Raw genomic sequence first — 18,900 nt, forward strand, 5'->3', positions numbered from 1 at the left:
TTAATTTTTCTGCTGTCAGCTATGTAAATATGTTTGCTATGTTTAAGTGTGACTTTCTAAGCAATGTTTTTTTTCTTTTTTTTTTTCTCAACTAAGCTTCTCTTTCTACCAACAGTCGCTGTTTTTAATTCCAAGATCTCTGTCACTTAATCAAGAAGATGTTATGGTAGATTCTGTACTAATATTTGTCCCCAGAAAATTGCGGTATTGTTCATCAGTATATAACTACAGGTCCATGCTTGGAATCTGTCAGCTAACTGACACATTTATGATGCATTCCAAAATTTATGCACGGCTGTTGCAGTTTAACATCAAAAGCTATTATTTATATATTATTTCTTTGGTGATATAAGCCAAAGACTGTAGTATCTCATCCACTTGCTCAGGCTTTTTCTGTGTTGATTGGCAACAAATTAGAGTTTCTTCCTAAAATTCTGTTTGTATTGAGTCCTACAGCATTAATCTCATAACTGTACAACGTGTTGCCTTGGTTAATGTGCCCACGTGGCACACAGTATGGTGGCACGCAGAGTTGTCTAAGTAGCTCTGGGTACCAAATCAGTAAGGCCGTTGGGTAACTGAGGAAAATGTAGTATTGTCTATCTAGGAGATGGGAGACAGAGAAAAAAGGGGACTTCTGGAAAGGATTTAGAGCCATTTCAGAAATCGATGTCCATGCACTTGTTAAGGCTAGGCGTAAAAAGATAACCCCATATGTGATATTAGTAGCACATGGTACTCTCCTAGAAGCTAAATAAATTTACAGAAATCATGAGGGTTTGCGGATATTTTGACTCTGTTCACACATACAGCTTGTTCACTATCTAATGAGAGAAGAATAGACAGTTATTTCTAATGCAATAGTGTTTGGATGTGGAACTCTCTTGATACAGTGATTCCTTTTATACTCTGAGTTAATTGTTCTTGCTTTTAAAGGAAATTGTCGTTGTCTACAAACTGCATTGAAAGAATCGCCAACTTGAACAGCCTAAGTAAGTGACACACCAGTGACTGGTTGTATTTGTTTCTAATTGCTTGGATAGGACATAATACCACAATTTGTCATATGTGTCCACCTGTATACCTATTCTTATTCTTTTTAACTCCTTCCTCATAGAAAATTGCAATTGACTTTAAAATTACCTGTCTTCCTGGAGAATGCATGTTTAGCAGTAATATTGTATTCAAGCATGTACCTCTATACAGTCTTGCCAGTTGTCTTGCTGTGCAAGCTCAACAAAACAAATCCATTCAGAAACACCTTTGTAACCGCCAGTGGCCTGAGTTATGATATCCAACACCTAATTGATTCTAGAATGATTTAACAGCCAGTTTCCACACTCATGATGGGGACAGTCTGCAGTTCAACAGCTTTGTAATTGTGGTATTGTCTGCTGCTGAGGTTGGAGTGATGTAGATCTGGAAGGATAAATGTCATTCCATTTTGTAGAGGGTTTGGATGTACTAATCCTTGGATGTACTTGGTTTGGTTTTGTTCTTGCTTGAAAGGTGTGTGCCAACTGACTAGAAGGTGGAACTGAACACCTCTGGGCAGCTGTCTATGAAACCCTGAAGCTCACTGGGTTTCTCTTCTACTTTTGGACAGAAATCCGAAAGGTCTGTCCTGAAGACTCTGACTCTGTGGCATGAGGCTGGCAAAGAGCTGAAGGTTCTGGGCTAGAAATTCCAGGCTATTCTGTCCCCATCAAACTGCCAGGCAGATAGATAAAGAATCTGGAATACTGTCCTCCACAACTACACACTGACAGGGATGTCAAGGAGCCTGATGAACTTAACTGTCTTCATAATATGCTCAGACTTTCTCAATCAGGGAAAAATATTTCAGTAGAGTCTTCCCAAATAACTATGCTGTAATAGTTCAATGTGGATAACTCTGTCACGAGCGAAAAATAAATAGGCAGTTACATAATAAAGGTGAATCCAATCAAGTCTTAAGTGGCATAAAACATAACAAGTCTTTTAAAGCATCTTAAACATTTATATTAATAAAATATAGAATCAAAACAAATGTTCTGTGCCAAATATTTGATCTGGAGGCCAGACAACATAGAACTACGTGGTCTGTCTCTTAAAGGTACGTGAGGACCTCACAATTTCTGTTGGCTTCTGTGAAAGAGAGAGAGATCGGTGTTCATAGCAATGAAAGCAAACACGTTATTATTAGGTATTTGCTTTTATTCATTACAGAGAGGAAGCTGAGAAATCTGTTCAAGCATCCAGCACTCTTTTCAGACAGAAAAGATGAATATTAGTGTATATACCTGATATAGGGATTATGCTGAGTAGATAATTCTGTGTGAAGGACCACACCCCTGTGTCCATACATGTGAGGAAGCTGTTTTAGATAGCAACAAGTGCTGGTTTTGTGTTGTAATGTGTGTAAATATTCCATGAGGGAGATCTTCTTCTAAAATATATAATATCTCAGAACAAGAGTACTAAAGAGCAGTAACAGCAATTAGAAACAGTTTTAAGGCATAACTTTTTAAGCAATGTCATTTTTGTATTTTTAAGTATCCTCTCATCTCTTAGAAATTTCCAGAGCTAGTGCAAACTTGTAATTTCTAAATGCGAGTTTCAAAGAGAGTAAGGATAGCTGGCTAGACCCAAAGGCTTTCCCATGTGGATGGGGATCCTTAGGGATATTCTGGAGAATATCAGCTGTGGTCGACTTTAGACTTACTGATTATGAGTTTCCGTACTTTGAGCCTGGTTGCGTATTAACCTGTTGTGTTTAAAAAAATAAATAAATTCTGATTGTACCTCAAAATTTTAATAACTAGTCTTCCTGGTTTAGAATATTTGCCAGGTGTGGTTTTACCAGGTGTGGTTTCATCCCTGCATTCTTTGAGATAGAACATATAATTACGTCTTCTAGATCAGCCTCGAGTCTTCGTGCATAGCAGTCCCTAGCCACTGCAAGTGCTATCAGTGCAGCCTGTTGCTACTAGACTGGAACATTCATTGTTCTTGCCATTAATTATTGCACAGTGTATTTTCAATCATTATACATAGAAGAAGAAAACAAGATCATTAAGTGTTTCATCCTTCAGCTAATAAGAAGTCTTGAAATATTAGTGAGAAGTATTGATCCACACTTAACCCAGCTATATGCTGCAACTCGGTTTGCCTATTTACACCATCAAGAAAGCTTGCGTGAAAACTGAAAATGAGTTTTACAGAAGGACTGCTCTTTTGTCATGGTTTGAGTTTAAAAATCCAGCAAGAACAGCTCACTTAAAAAGCTGCTTTGTCTGGGTACTAGGCTAAGTTGAGATGTTTCTCACCAGACTTCTGTAAGGAAGCTGTATATGCTGTCTCTATTTTAAAAATCAAATCTGTTGCCTTAAAATGAAAGTGGAACAAAGAAGGGATTTTCACTATGTGAAATCAAACCCAGCAAGTTAGCAGTTAAGAGTTCAGGTGCAAGATGATTATTTTTCCCCAGTATTTTTTTGGACTGCAGTTCAACAAGGTAACAAGCTTTGTATTCATGAGCATGTTTCTGATCTGTCCACTGCATCAATTCCTGTTCATTGTCGGGAGTTTTTCTTTCTGTTATGTCATTCTTTCTTAGGACAGCCTACTCAGAATGTAGAGTTTGTTTGTTTGTTTATTTTTTAGAAGTAGAGTATGGAGTTTTACTAACTTACAGCACCTTCTTACACACAAAAGTCTCTTACTAACAAGAAACTTTCTTTTATCCATTTCAGAAAATTTGAGGATTCTGTCTTTGGGAAGAAATAACATAAAGAACTTGAATGGATTGGTACGTGCTTCTTAGTATTAAGTCTTTACTAACAAAAGGGAGTGCTGTCTAGGATGTGGATTAATTTCCCTATGTTCATAAAAGCCTGGCTTTACATTAAAATAATTCCTACAGACTTCTGTAAGGGTTTTTCTTCCAGAAAACTCATACTTAAGCTATGGTTCTTTACTAAAAATATTGGCAGGCCTGTGAACACATGCTTCATGAGAGTCTGTCCCATTTATGTTACCCGGCACCCTGAGCAATAGGGCTTTGGGGCAGAAGGTGGAAGAAGGACTGAGTTTACCAGGCAGGGGAGGAATTGGGTAAAAAAAATGGGATCAGTCTTGTTACATTTGCATTAAGGCAGAACTTTTCTTCGATCAACTTATTATTTTTTTAATAAATGTAGAAACTCTTTTCTTCCTTGAGAGATACTGTATGTTTCCCCCACAGAATATTCCTCTTCGAAGCTATTGCTGCCCTCAGAGATGCCTTATCTCTTAATTGTAAACTGCAGACTCAATGTATAGTGGTTGGTTTACAAAAACTCTTTTTTTGAGGGAGTTATGAAAGCAACTTCTGTTCTTCAGGTACAAATGTATATGCAGTTGAAATGAATCATTCTCTCATACTGCATAAAAACCCCTGAGTTGTTGAATTGTAGTTACTTTATTGATATTTGCAGTGCACAAACAGCCAAATTTGTCTCCTCTGTCCCTATGCCTTAAGAACAATTGCTTCTGCCAACTATTCCTTGTCTTATTTTAGTATTGTGATTTCAGTCCTCCAAAATATATTTCATATCCTTTGCTCTTAATTGCCACTGATATTTGTAATGCTTAATTAGGGACCTGCTTAAAAGGAAATGAGGACCGCTATACTTTAGTATTTTCTTACATGAGGTGGTCTGTAGGGGTGAAGAAGAGTAAATCTGAAGAATAAGCAAGACTTAATTTCAGTTACCTGAGTCGTCCTGTCATTTTCCAGGAGGCAGTTGGAGACACGTTAGAGGAGTTGTGGATCTCGTACAACTTCATTGAGAAACTGAGGGGTATCCGTGTAATGAAGAAGCTGAAGGTTCTTTATATGTCAAATAATTTGGTGAAAGACTGGGGTAAGCCGTTCCTGTCTATTTAGCTTCCTAAGTAGTATAGTGAATGCATGAGCAAGTGAAAAATAGTTCTGTTTGGTCTGGGGCTTAAGATTTACTGATAAGCCTGCAGAGGCGCACTGAATCCCTAAACAGCCACTCATGCAAGAGATTAAAAGTAGTTAGAAAGTTGAATTTAACTTCTAAGCCCAATGGAGTTTGTTCTTTGAATCATTTTGCTTGGACTTATTTGAAACGTGTACCTGTTCTTTAACCTGCTACCAGTTCAAGCCCCAACAATCCCTATCCTCTTGTATCTCATGCTATTTATGTTTGCATGGAGTTTGAAAAGAAGGTTTGGTGCAGTTGTACTTTCCACGTTCCACAATCTGGTTGGTGTTTTCACATTTGTGGTTGCAGCAGAGTTTGCGAGACTGGCAGAGCTGCCATTACTAGAGGATCTGGTGTTTGTAGGCAACCCACTACAAGAGAAATACGCCTCTGACCAGAAGAACAATTGGATTGAAGAAGCAACCAAACGGGTGCCCAAGCTGAAAAAGCTGGATGGTGAGTTTGGGGCACGAGGCAATTGATCTAAGTGAAGAGATTAATACAAAGAAGTCCACAAGCAAATGAATCACAACCTCAGAAACTCATCTGTGTGACCATGTAATATTCCTCCCTTCTCTTTTTGGGGTTATTCAGAAGTAGGCTAAACCTGTGGCAGCCGAGTTTTGCAGTGCCAGCTGCAGGATCTTCTGAAAATGTCTGATGTGTTTTAGACTGTTAAATCCAAGAAGCCTTGCAGTCAGCCCACAGTTGGGCTTTACTCTTAAAGTTATCCAGTGAAATAGTTTTAGCACATAACTAGTAGGAAACTGAAATATATATACACATTTAATAGTGGTTTGAAGTTCTCTTGGGGAATTCACATGTTGACTTGTGAAATTATATACTTAAGTATTTGTCATTAAGTAAGTTAAGCTTTCAGTCAGGCAAGATGAATTACAGTTTTCCCAGCAAATTTGTTTTTTTCCAACAAAAGATGGTGATTTGGGGGAATGAGGGTGGACAGGGATATATTCTTTCTTTATTTCTGGTACAAAGGCAGCTTTTCAAAGCTTCATGCAAGTTTCCCAAATGCCGGAGTATTGCCCTCTCTTCATTTCAGTAAGCCTGAATTTATGACCTCTTCTCTGCTGCTCTCCTTTGTAAGTCACTGATATGAAAATACATTAAAGAATGTCCTGAATTGTGAGTGGAAGTGAGATAGTTTTAAAATCTGTTTTACATATCCTAATTTCTGCTAATGGAGATGTTAACTGTTCTCTGTTATCCCATTTGCTAAAGCAGTGAAGAGGAGAGCAGGACTGGTAACACTAATAACAGGTCAGAGTAGCAGCAGGAAAGGTACAAGCGGACAGCATCAGTTTAGGGAGCAGCAGATGGGCCATTGAAACCAGATCCACTGAAGTAATATGAATTTTTTAGGAAGTGGAAGCCCGGTGAGAGAAATGTGCTGCTATGGAGGATGGCCTGCAATAGTCCATTTACTGCTGTAGTAAAAAACACTTTGAGAGTAGAAAAAATGTAATAGGGCAAGTATCTGTAAAGTCAAAGTGTAACCTTGTTCACATGAGGCTACACGCTTCGTTTCTTAAGCATCCCTGCAGCCCGGAGCAATGGACAGCTCAGAATTAGGCAGGTGCTTTTCCTATGCAGTTTAGAAAGAGAGAAAGATGTTTAAGAATGGAAGCCACAGAAAACAAAGATGTTGAGTAAAAGAAATGTCAGAAATGCTAGAACTGGATGTAAATTTCTTGCTGTTACGCTGTCCCAAGATCCTGCTATTTTTATACACTGTATGTGAGGATTAATATATAGGCACCTCAGAATTGGTGAAATGGTTGAGTATCTTCTGGACAAAAATAAGTATGTAAGGTATTTTCCGGGGCAGAAACTGTACCTTTCTCTGCATAATCTAGTCATAAATCTCTGCAGATTTTTTTCTCTCTCTTTTTTTTTTCCTCTTAGGTATCCTAGTTATTAAACAAGAAGAAGATGAAGAAGGAGGAGGAAACTGATGAGACTTTCGTTCTGGGTATTTAATTATTTAAGTATCTCCAGGTTGCTCAGCACATAGAACTTCGATATAAACGTTTGTTTTGAAGAAAATCTTTGGGCAATTTTTAGAAGACCAGCTTATCTCCACCGTCTCTCACCCAAAGAATTATTTACCAAAATTCAGGCACACCAATTTTGTCAAGCTTATGACATCTTCTGCAGAGACCAGTGGAGCTGAGTTTATCTGCTGTTTGGTTAGTAAGTAATCTTTACCTAAAATAATACCTAGCTATTCCTAATCCCTGATTAGTGGTGCTTGTTGTCCACTCTCGGGTTATAATACAACAATTTTAGCTTGTTAGGTGCAGCTGGCCAATGTTCGTTTGAAACACTGAGGCTAAACAATGTTGTGTTTTATAGATACATTACAGACTTCGTTACGTTTAATTTTCTCATGGGAATCCCTTAATATTTTAAGTATGTGAATTTGCCTTTTCATCCCCTTAACTATTATGCCAAATAGGCCCAGTAGTTGTGGATGTACGCACAAAAAAGGTATTGGGCTCATGATCTCGTTACTGGCCCTAAGTTTTGAACTGGGCTTCTTGCATTGGAACTTGTAGCTTTGTAGCTTATAAGGCCACGTACAATGTGTATGTTTATTTATTTTAAAGAGGCAATGGGAGTTCTTTGCATGGTTTCAGTGAGACTAAAATGTCTGCTAGCTTTTCGTCTCTCATTAAGAAATTATTTTGATTGGAAAAATGTAGATTATTAGTCTACAGCTGGTTCCTAGTTTTGTTTTGGCTCACTGATGGACATAATCCTTCTCAGCTCTGGAATTTTCTTGTAACTTAGTAGGCTACTACTAACTCAAATAGTGAACAAATACCTGGGCTTGAGATTTAAAATTCTGGTTTTGAGATACTCATTTGGGTTTTTTTTAAAGCACAGATGTAAGCAGTGAGTGGAATGTGTATGTAGTTACTGAGGAAGGTGAGATGAGATAGGAAGTGGGCGTTGGAAAATAAGTTTTGAAGACATATTAAATGTGCTATATTGCAGGCTAACCAGTTTTAATAAAGCCCCCTTATATGACAGGTAACTATTTTTTAGTGAAAAGTGCTAAAACAATGAAGACATACTTGATTGCACTGTTGGATGCCAAATGTTTTTACTCCCCTTTCCTCTCTTTAGAAAATAGATCAAGTGATCTAAATAGATTTTTTTTATATTTATTTATTTTTTTTAAGTTTTTCTTCTAATTCATGGCATCATCTTTGTTTAAATTAGAATGGCAAGAAGCATGCTTCCTGGTTTTAGAACAGGCATATAAGGGATGGAGGCAGAATGCCACTTTTGTTTTGTTTGTGAAGGTATGGCAGGGGTTGATATCCTGGAAGTCATGGTCAGAGAGAAAACGATGGAATTGGCCTAGGCGACAGTGATACTGATCTCGAGCTCCAGGTATAATTTTAGTAGAAGATAGAAATTGATTAGCAATAGAATTTAGTGAAAAGTGTGAAGCAGAAGATAACAAGGAAATCAGCATTTAGTTTCAATATATTCTCTCTCATTGGTCTTTAAGTGTTAGAAGAATTTGTAAGCATTCCAAGTTAAGTTGGCAATTGCAGATAAGATTTGAGTTTGATTTAGAGCCATTTCTTAATAAAAGGCCAGAAGAGCAATGGCAAATGCTGTTGACGTTCCTCATCCAGCAAAAACCATTTCTGGAGAGCAGCTCTGGCAAGCAGAAGCTGGTTCTTAGTTAACTTGATCACTGGATGTATTTTACAGATTTTGTACCCACATGTAATGATAAGGAGTCAACAACGATTTCACATTGTCCTCTTTTAGAACTAGTCCACGAAGTTCACTAGCAACTACTCTTGGAAAAGTGGACGTGCTCTGAAAATACCTATCTTCTGGCACACGCAGCCTCTACTGACCACATCTTTTGTGTTAGGGTGATAGGGGATTGGTACGTGCTCTTGACTACTGTAATTAAAATGTGTTTATCCTGAGTCAGAGCTGGAGTGGAACAAAACCTGACTTCTGGATAATACTAACAAAAGGAAAAGTCAAATTCATGTATGTGTGTGGAGATATTTCCAGAATAGAATCATGGAGCTTGGCCAAGAAGCAATGCATTCAAACCTCTGTAACTAACTGTTTTTTGCTAGTATAATTTCTAATTATTGTATGTAGGGCTTAATTAGCTCCTCAAATGAAATGAGAGGATGGGGAGATAGAACATGGTCCAATGCCGTATAATCCTACTGGTTGATTTTTTTTAATATCTAAATATGATCTAAGTGTGTACATTTATGAAGGCAGTATTAGAAAGAGCAAAGACTCAGACTATTTTGGGGCAGTCTGAGAACAGAAGAGAAAGGGAAGTGTTCTATGTGGTGACAACTGGAACAAAGCACAGCTCCCTTGTCAAGACTTGGGGGGTGAAAGAACAATTCCTGGCTCTTGTAGGTGACAAGGAAGGGCTGTAGGTAATCAGGCTGGCTCCTGTAAGTGACAAACAGAGGCTGTGTGTATGGTGATCAGTCCAACAGTAACTGGTGCAGGTGTTAGGTGGTGGAGCTGGGGGTATCATGTAGCCCACTGTCATCAGCTCTTTTAATGGATTAACAGCACAAATTCTCTAGCTCTTATTTTGGGCTGCAGTATAAATACCACACACACAAATCATTATTGAAGGAACAAGGCATCCAGAATCAGCACCATTGTAACAGCAGTAAGGTACGTTTACAAACTTTCCTCTCTGGTTCACCCTTCATGCTGCATTATCTTAGCATATAAATTAAAACCCTTCTGAAGTTTCAGCTTAATGTTGCTGTGCCTGATGAATTGCGGTTACTGTCAAGAACAAAGCTAAACCCCATTAACTTTCTCCTCCAAAATAAGAAAAGTTTTCATAAATTTTTAAAAGTTGCACTTTAAAATTATGCACTGGATGTGGTGGAAGATGTACGCAGATGACAGAATTACAGCAGCAGATTTGCATACTAATGTTGCTGCTGCACTGTGTCATTTATAAGCTAACAGATGATCAGACTGCATGCCCCTGAGGCGTGGCTGAGTAGGATGTTGAAGGACTTGTCTTTCTGTATTATTCTTTGCGCTTCCATATCTCACCACATCCATAAAGTCCTAAGCACATTATTAGTCATGGATGAAAAGAGCACCCATGTAAAACTTGCAAGCCATGTGGAATTCTGCTTTTCCCACTGAAATTATGGAGGATTAGCATCCACTTTATTCCTTAGAAAAATATCTAAAATTAAATTAGAGATAGGAAATAAGTATTTTACCTACTTGTTAGCACACTAATCTCTCTTCAAAGAGCCGATGTATGCGGTGATTATGTTGCGAATGGCTGGAAAGAGACCTGAGAACCAGCAAATGACTCAGGTTACACTAGAACTAGACTCATCTAGAAAAATCTTCAAGCAAGAGAGCACTTTTAACATCTACTTTTGATTACCTTTTGTATACAGTAATTTTGTAGCATGACCAAACTGTTAAAATTGCTGTGTTTAAATTATTTAGGCCTATGTTTATAAATGATCTTCTGTGAAACTTGTTTAAAAATAATAGAATGTTATTTTATACAAAAAACTTTGGCTGTTGTGTAATGGAATAGTTCAACTTCTGGAAAGCTTTCAGAAATTAAATGTTGTTCTCATTAAAAACTTTCCTAGCTGCTCAGGGAGCAATTTAGTTTGTAAGTGCTGTCCCTTATTGCCTCTATATTTTAGAATAGAAAATAACTTAGACTTCAAAAGCATTGATATATTGTGATTGTTGTCATCTGATACATAAATATTTTTCGATCTTTTAAGAAAGACATTGGTTGTCAGATTTGTTCTTAGGTCCTAAGAAAAAATGTTTACTTTTATATAGGGAAAAAAGGCCATTTAATGTTAAATAAAGGGTAAGTCTTCACTTCAACACAAAATTGCTAATTCACTTTGAATTTAAGCTGTGAATAGCATTATACAATCAACTGCATCCAGCCAGGACAACTGCTCTGTAATAAACTTCTGTAACAGAAACTTTAGCCTTCAATAAGCAGCATTACTGAAATATAGTTTCAGAACTCAGCTATAAAAGAAAAAGCTTTCTACACTGCAGTCCACAGCAGTCTCAATAATGACAAGAATATCATCCTGCAACAACAGCTGTAATTCTATTAAAAAAAAAAACACAAACAAACATATAGGGAATTACTGCAAAATTCCTCACAATGCCACTACCTCAAAATGCATTTAAGCTTGCTAATCAGTGAAGCACTTCATAAGGTCTTTTTTATGCAGTTGAAATGACTTCTGTAAGCTTGCCCTTGGATCCACCAGTTAAAAAAGAAAACCAAACTGCCCAAGACGTGTGGCTTTTTGCATTATCCAAACTTAAGTTTACATGGCTTCACAGTTCTAGTACAAAGTAGTCAGCCTGAGACACTTTTGGCAGTTGGCTTTGGCAGTGAGGCCAACACATTGTCTTTGCCAACTACGCAAAATGCTACTTACTTCCCCAAATGCTATTGCTGATTAACATCCACATCTGCAGGAGTAAATTAAAGCAAGGGCTCTTACCCTGAGCTGAAAAAAAAAAGTCTTCAGCTAAATCTTTCTTCTGTCAGCTTTGTCCGTCTTGGAACGTAAATTTGTCAGCATAAATGAACAACAAAAACAAAAGTAATTATTTGCAGGAGAGCCACCTTTGGTTCTACCTGAAAGCTTGTAGGAAACCAGTTAGACATCGATACACATTTCTACAGTATGCTTAATGTAGCAAAACATTTGCAGCTTTTAAAGACTTCATGCCCCCAGGTGTCAGAAACAGTCAGCTAGTTATGGATGAACAGCCAACTACCAGAAGAGAAGGAACCTTTGCTTTGAAGGTGGAGGGAGGTATATCAATATTTAAAAACCCGCAGCAAGACATCCAACTGCCAGAAGAAATTGGTTTAGTGCTGTATTACAAAATTCAAAAAAAAAAAAAAGATCCAGGGTAACAGACAACTGCCTGTAAGACAGTATTCAATAACGTATGTATATATGTGTATATATACACATATTAAATCTACCATTGGAAAATATGATACAACACAAATTACAAGTTGCTGTTGTTTCTACAACCAGCAGATTCAACTACTAAGCAGCAGGAAAGTGTTACCTCCTTTTCCAGCGGCTCCAGATTTACTTCAGTCCCTATTTTCTCTCCCACCCAACAGCCATTCAGGAATTCAGATTTGATGCAGGCCCCAAGTACTGACTGACTTCATGCTGCCTTTGAAGTTGTTTCAGAAGCAGAATTCAGCTGCCCTTATGTGCAGCACAGAGGTGGACTGAGGAAGCATTCCTTGCATATTTCTAACTCTTTCTAGACTCTTCCTGGCTTCTGATGTCTTCAGGGAAAATATTGAGAAACAGCCCTGAGGGGTGCTATGGAAAATACAGAGGTAAACGTGATCAGAGAGCAGAAGAGCTAAAGGAACTCATAACAACCCGCAACGGCTTCCTTTGCACAAACGCACCACTGCCAATACCCACCCCCGAGCCCCGCAGCCACATCAACAAAAAAATTCAGCTGTGAAACTATTTTTTAAACCTCATTTAATAAAAGGTTTTTTAGATATATAGAGGATATTAAGTAAATAAGTTACATAGTACATTACAATCACATCAGCAAGATTTCCTTTAGTGTATTAATATTTTATAAAAAAAGCACACAAAAAATAAATTCAGTCCGGTCTATCACAACTGTACAGCAACAGGTAACTATATTTATATATGTACATTTTTAACATGTAACAGTCTTTTAGAAGGTGCCCTAGGCAGCAAACACACAAAAGGAAGTGTCTGCTCGCTTGTTAAAATAAAAGTAATATACTTTATTATAAAGCATTTATACAGTAATTACAAAGGCTGACTGCTCCTGTACAGTACATGAAAGCTTTGACTACAAATTTAAAAACAACATAAAAAGAATGAACACAAAAAAAAGTTTGTATCAAATCTGAACTACGAGGGGAAAAATACATATGGAGAAGCTGCAAGAAACATTTTTTTAAAATATACAATTACATTTCTATAAAAATATATGCTGTTTTATAATCTTGAGAAGTTAAGGATCTTTCAGGCTCAGCTGTCGATGGAACCCTACTCTCTGAACAAAAAAACCCTTAGCTGCGGGTTCAAAGTTTGTCTCTTCCTAACACTTGCCATCGGAGAGACTGAGCGCAAGTAAAGCAGCTGAACCCAAGTCATAGAAACTCACCCCCACGAATATCAAACACGTTTTGCAGACACCACTTCTTTGTCTCTTTAAAGCTTTATAAACTTGCAGACATACATTAGAAGAAAAAACAGGGAGAAAGATTACGTGGGAAAATGTGGCTGAGAAGGAGGTTTCTGGCAGAGGTAATCATTGGACTAAAAGTGCCGTTGTGTGAAAGCAGACAAGACTTCTATGGCTGTTGTCTTCCCCACTCGCATTTTTTTAAAATAGAAGACACGCATTAGGACTTTCCAAGTCCACTGCTCGAAACAGAATTAAGCGGTACGTAATAGCTAAGTGAGAAAGGGTGCTCTTTCTGGTTTAGCAAACACCTTTTTGGTACGTTGACTGTTAAGGTAAGTTTGCTGCAATACAAGAAATGACCTTAAGTATCAGGTTTGAGAAATGAGTTGTGTTGTTAGCTAATTTGGACTTTGTGTTACATCACCAGTATGGGAGTAACAGAGGAGCTACCTTTAAGCTTCAGAACGTCCCTTTTGCCCAGTCCCACTGGGCCCCAGCTCTCAACACGCCAAGTCCTGCAGAGCCAGTTCTGGGGGCCTGCAGCTCATAGAGGTGAGTTCCCTATGACACCGCTACCTGGTCAGCAAAACCGCCCATGATTTTAAATGGAAAAACATCCAATAAATTAAGATGTAGAGTTGTTCTCCTTGCAGCTGGACTGCAAAACACCTGTAGCTATATCAGATACGCATCAGAAGTGCATGCATGTATCTAGTAATTATATACACACGGTCTTACAAAACTGAGATGCTATCCCATGCAGAGCACAAACCTGAAAGGCTGAATCTATCTGTAAAGGGCAGACAACACAGGCAGAAGGGCAAAAGCACATGACCAGGGCAAAATGTGACGGTAGACCTTCTATCGTGGCATCTCTGCAACACCCAAAGCTGGCATCAAGACTCAAACAGGTACTGGTTTGGAAATGCAGCCACCTGACTACTGGCTATATGACCACACGAAGCCTGGTCTTGCACTATAAAAGGCACAGATATCAGCACACATTTACAGACCTACAGTCTATGCATTTTCTGTTTGTTCCCATAGAAAAGACAGCTAATGCAAAGAGACACCTTCCTTGTTCAAACCTAGCTCGGTAAGGAAGCACACAGTGCCTTTTTCTAAATTAACAGCAAGAACAGAGAGAATGGAGATCTGTCAAAGTGCTTTTAAACAATGGAAAATAATTCACACAAAGCTTTAAAATGGACAAGTCATTAGAATATAAAACAAAAAAAATCATAATTGGAACAACACAGCCTTAAATTACCACTGTGCTGCAGTAAAGAGCCACTCAAGTAATTTTCCCCACAAAGAAGAATACCAGAATTCATTCCTGATCAGACAAATTCAATTCAAATGCTTTGTCTACAGTGACTGGGGAATTGTTTTTTATTTTGTATTTTTTGGAAACAACTCTGCCAACTTTTGATCTAATTCAGACACATGATCAATTCCAAACTGCTACTGTAAGCAAGTGGACAGCAGGTTTGGCTTTGTTTGTTTTTAAACAACACACTCAGAGGAGCATTTTTCCTTACTACCATGATAGAAAAGAGGTCTTCCAGTGGCTACTAGCAATATGTAAGCATGTTCAAAAGCATTTCCAGATCAAGCATTTGTTGCCACTCACTTGGAATACTTAAGCAATTTTGGTCAGCCATGCTAACCCATAATATTTAGTGGCCATCCTCAGAAAAAGCCCTTTTCTGATTTTCTTCCAGTAATAGACCTCCCTGTATCTAATCTTCCTGTTCTACTCGTCAGAAACAAGACACAGAACTAGCCATTACGTTTGTCCCTATAGGAACAGGCTCTTCCCTCCTTGCCCCTCTCAAAGGATTTAATATTAATTGATTCTGCACTGTTTTAGCAAGGATAGTGAAAGCATTTTCCTAAGACAGTTTGATTAGCCTTATTTTAGTTCTCAGGTTTAGGCAGATCTCTCCAATCTAAACAATCTCCATTTTTGCCCTGTACCAGTTCTACCTCTATCTCCATTTCTTTGTTCTGCATCTCTAAGCCTTCCCAGTCCCTTAAGTAAGTGTGCACCATGCTACCGCCGAGACTGGTGCTCCGGGGAGATGCGTTCATTACAACAGCATAACAACATCTACATTATTTTACATCCTTTTTAGCTATACTCACCAGCCCTGCTGAACAGTTGCCCTGCCTTGCAGTTCTCAGGATCTGGGAACCACTGGCAACTTCCCAGAGACATACTTCAGGACTTTAATTGCATCGTTGCTTTTTACTGGAATGAATCCCAGCACTACAAGTGAGCTGTGAGTTCCAGCTGGTTCACCTACTGTCTATCCTGGCACAGTGTGCTACAGCTTCTGTTCTCTCTAAGGGCCCTAGGATAATTTAATGGTAGATGAGTCTTTTCTCCAATTTACATGAAGAAAAAGATAATAACACTGAGATTCTTAATGGGAAGACTGATATGCTTAAGCTTCTCTTTAAAGATTTGTAGCTTTCAGTTCTCTGCAGTTTTTGAATGGATTTTAATAGTTTCTGACATGCCATCTGCTTCCGCAGTCTTGTCAACAAGACCCATACGTGCAGGAACACAGAACAGCCATCCAAATGCCAAAAGGGATGCCCAATCGTGTTAGGGATGAAAAATACAGTGTTGGCAGACACTTGCAGGCAAAAGTGTCAACACCGAAAAAAGTGCAGTCCTTAATGATAACGCTACTCAATTTAAGAGTAGTAACTGTTTCTACCAAGAAAAAAAAGTCTATGCAAAAGCATATACGTGTCAAAGAAAACGTGGCGCAATACACAGCCTTGCCGACTTGGGCAGTGAAGTAATCATGGTTGCATGAAGTTACGTGGGGCAGGAAAAGAAGGTGGCATGCTGGAATCAGATCCATTTTCCATGGATAACTTGACAAGTATATATTACCTGGAATTCATTTGGCAGCTTGAAGGGCCGAATTTTAAGGAAATCGGCCAGTTGGGAACAGCTGTAGTTCACATGCAGTAAACCCACCTAGGATCCCTGCTTGGTGCTGCAGGAGCGATCAGCTTCTTCGAAACTGCACCATGAGAGCAGCACACGTGTGGTACAGCACACTGCTGGCACCCAGGGGACGGAGGAATCGGGGCTGGCTGGTCTGAGGGAACAAGCTGGGCAGCCAGAGTACTGGGCTGGGGCTGACGGGCCATGAGGAGCAAGGAAGAGATCTGATTCTTTACATCATTATGAAATAATGATAAACGTGGGCTACAAAGATGCCCAGAACAATCCTGTGCAAATCTAACGTGTCACCTGGACTACTTCTGCATCATCTTAACTCTCCTTTACCAGCAGGTTTTGGTGGCTAGACGTTTTTTGGCTATTAGCATATGTCAGTTCTGAAGGAAAGGTCAGCACATCAGCAAGCCGAGGGGTCACAGAGGGACAACCCAGCAGGTACAGCTGTCCAGCCACTCGTGGAAATAAGCAAAAAGCTCCCACTGCACACACAGCCACACACTGACAGGAAGTTCTGTAAAACTAGGGCTCCACCTAATACAAGCTCTCAATGATGGCAATTTCAAGGAATAAGCGAGTGCTGCCACAAGAAAGAAACAGACGTGTTGAGATGTAAGAGCCACTCGCTGAGGGATTTAAGGAGCTTGATAGAGATCAGAGTCCATTCCTCCCATCTCTGGGGTGCACACAGTCCGACACACATACAAGGTCCTGGTTCATTTTCACTAAACAAGCTTGCTTCCCTACAACCAATGTCAAAAACAGCAGTTTTCATTTCAAATTGCACTTGTGAAGCCCAGACTATTTTCCAATAAGTTAATCAAAGGCTGACTATTTCATTTTCCATGATGAGACAACTCGCAAGGCCTGTGGCTACTCTAATCCCACAGGATATCCTTACATCTATTGCTGCATTCGTAACAGCATAAAAACAAAAGCACCTCATGTTCCTTTGAAAAGTAAATCCTCCTCTCAAAAGGAAGAAGCGTGTCTTGCTCACCCCACTTTTCATTTTTGTGAAGCAGAGGCCGAAAGTGCAAGCCATCTTTCCACAAAACTTGTTGGCAGCCTGAATAAATGCTCAGAAAGAAAGGCAGGATAGTGTAACAGGAAGAACAACTTGCTAAGAAAGAAAACATCTAGAAATCACCAGTGTCACAGTAAGTGGATACAGTTAGCTCAGAGCAGAGCATCATTTTCTTGCTCTGGTCTGGAAAGCGTTATATCCAAGAGTCCCGTTATCATGATTCCTGACAAAGCACAAGAAGAAAGGTCTGATTGACCTGAGAGAGAACTTACTTCCACTGCAGGTGACATTGTTCTGTTATGTACCTTAGGTATGATTATAAATAGAAATCTTGTTTAAAAAAAAATCCAAGTTGAAACAAATCTTTTTGTCCACCATTCTGGCTTGGTCAGTACTGGCAAGGCAAAATGGAACATGTGGCATGAGGAAACTGCAGCACTGAAACTGATGGTTCAAGTAAGAAAAGTGCAAGCAAAATAGTGAAATCATTGAGGGGGAGATGGGTCCAGCTTTGCTACTCCCTCCACTTCGGGCCTGCTGCTATATTTCTCCGTCCTCATCTGAGCTCCCGCTGCTACTTCCACTGCTGTTGCTCCCAGTCTCGCTGCTCTCTTCCTGCTGGGCCTCGCTGTGGGCTGCTGCTGCTGCCGCTGCTGCCACTGCTGCCTCTCTCTCTTGCTGCTTCAGTGCGGCTGCTTTCTTCTCCTGCTCTGCGTGGCTCTTCATGTGAGCACTGCGGCTCTTCACCTTGTAGAACACCCTGAGGAAACACATACGTTAGCGCTGGTCTCTTACAGCCTCCTCCTTCAGGAATTCTCCCAAAGAGTTTTCTACAGCTCCAGCCTCAAGTTTGTGAGCTTCGGCACTGGAACCCACCCTGGCATTGCAACAAAGCCTTACAGCAAACACCGCTTCCAACTGGATGAAGTGATAGCAGGAGGTCCTGAGCACCCTCAAACCACTCACTTTGTTTCTTAATACACCTGCAGCTCCTACATTTTCTAAATTCAGGGGGGCAGTGCTGGTACTGAAGCACGCACATGCTGCTTAACACAACATGGACTTGCTTTTTAGGTGTTCCCCCTATGCTGCAAAAATACAATAAAGAGGTGAACAAAGGCCAATTGCCACTTCTAACACTCGTCCACACAGCTATAAACGCGTGAGCTTTTATCTCTCAGCTCTGCACTTCCACAATCTTTCTCACCATTAACTACTTGAATTTGGCACCAAATGTTACAAGACAGGTTTAGACACTGTTATGACTCCTTGCCTGCTTCTCCTCTGTGGGTGACTAGGACCAAATCTTAACTGCCTGCCTTCTCACAGCTCTGCCCTTTCCAGTGCCACACGGTCCCTGAGGACACAGAGACAGGATAACTTGGCAGGGCCAAGTAAGCACCAGCCACAGCAGGAATTTGTCAACAGCTCTGGTGATTTAACTAGATGGAGATCTCATTTTCTTGCCATCCCCTAGCTTTGTGTCTTTCTTAAATAAAAGCACAACCACTGGTATTCCAAAACTCACTATTGTTTTAAGAATAAGCAGTTTACGTAGTGAACTGAATTTTCTTGGCATTTATGAATCTGTTGGCAACAAGCCTACAAGAACTACTAGAACCTTGTAAGGAAAAACAAATGCA

At 39.4% G+C, this 18,900-nt stretch overlaps 2 protein-coding genes across 13 annotated transcripts in view; one reads left to right on the forward strand and one right to left on the reverse strand.

Moving 5' to 3' along the window:
- Positions 1-10,653, forward strand: part of DNAL1 (dynein axonemal light chain 1) — a 16,523-nt gene extending 5,870 nt beyond the window's left edge. For all 3 annotated transcript variants that reach the window (XM_048064923.2, XM_066998719.1, XM_048064924.2), the window contains exons 4-8: positions 937-992; positions 3,735-3,790; positions 4,760-4,886; positions 5,283-5,429; positions 6,897-10,653. In XM_048064923.2, the coding sequence (XP_047920880.1) occupies positions 937-992; positions 3,735-3,790; positions 4,760-4,886; positions 5,283-5,429; positions 6,897-6,946 (436 nt within the window). In that variant the 3' untranslated portion in view covers positions 6,947-10,653. The remainder of the gene's footprint in view (positions 1-936; positions 993-3,734; positions 3,791-4,759; positions 4,887-5,282; positions 5,430-6,896) is intronic.
- Positions 7,374-18,900, reverse strand: part of MIDEAS (mitotic deacetylase associated SANT domain protein) — a 78,248-nt gene continuing 66,721 nt past the window's right edge. For all 10 annotated transcript variants that reach the window (XM_066998712.1, XM_066998709.1, XM_013191763.3 and 7 more), the window contains one exon: positions 7,374-18,017. In XM_066998712.1, coding sequence (XP_066854813.1) covers positions 17,798-18,017 — 220 coding nt within the window. In that variant the 3' untranslated portion in view covers positions 7,374-17,797. The remainder of the gene's footprint in view (positions 18,018-18,900) is intronic.

This window comes from Anser cygnoides, chromosome 5, assembly GCF_040182565.1.
Source record: "Anser cygnoides isolate HZ-2024a breed goose chromosome 5, Taihu_goose_T2T_genome, whole genome shotgun sequence".
In the NCBI taxonomy this organism is placed as follows: Eukaryota; Metazoa; Chordata; class Aves; order Anseriformes; family Anatidae; genus Anser; species Anser cygnoides.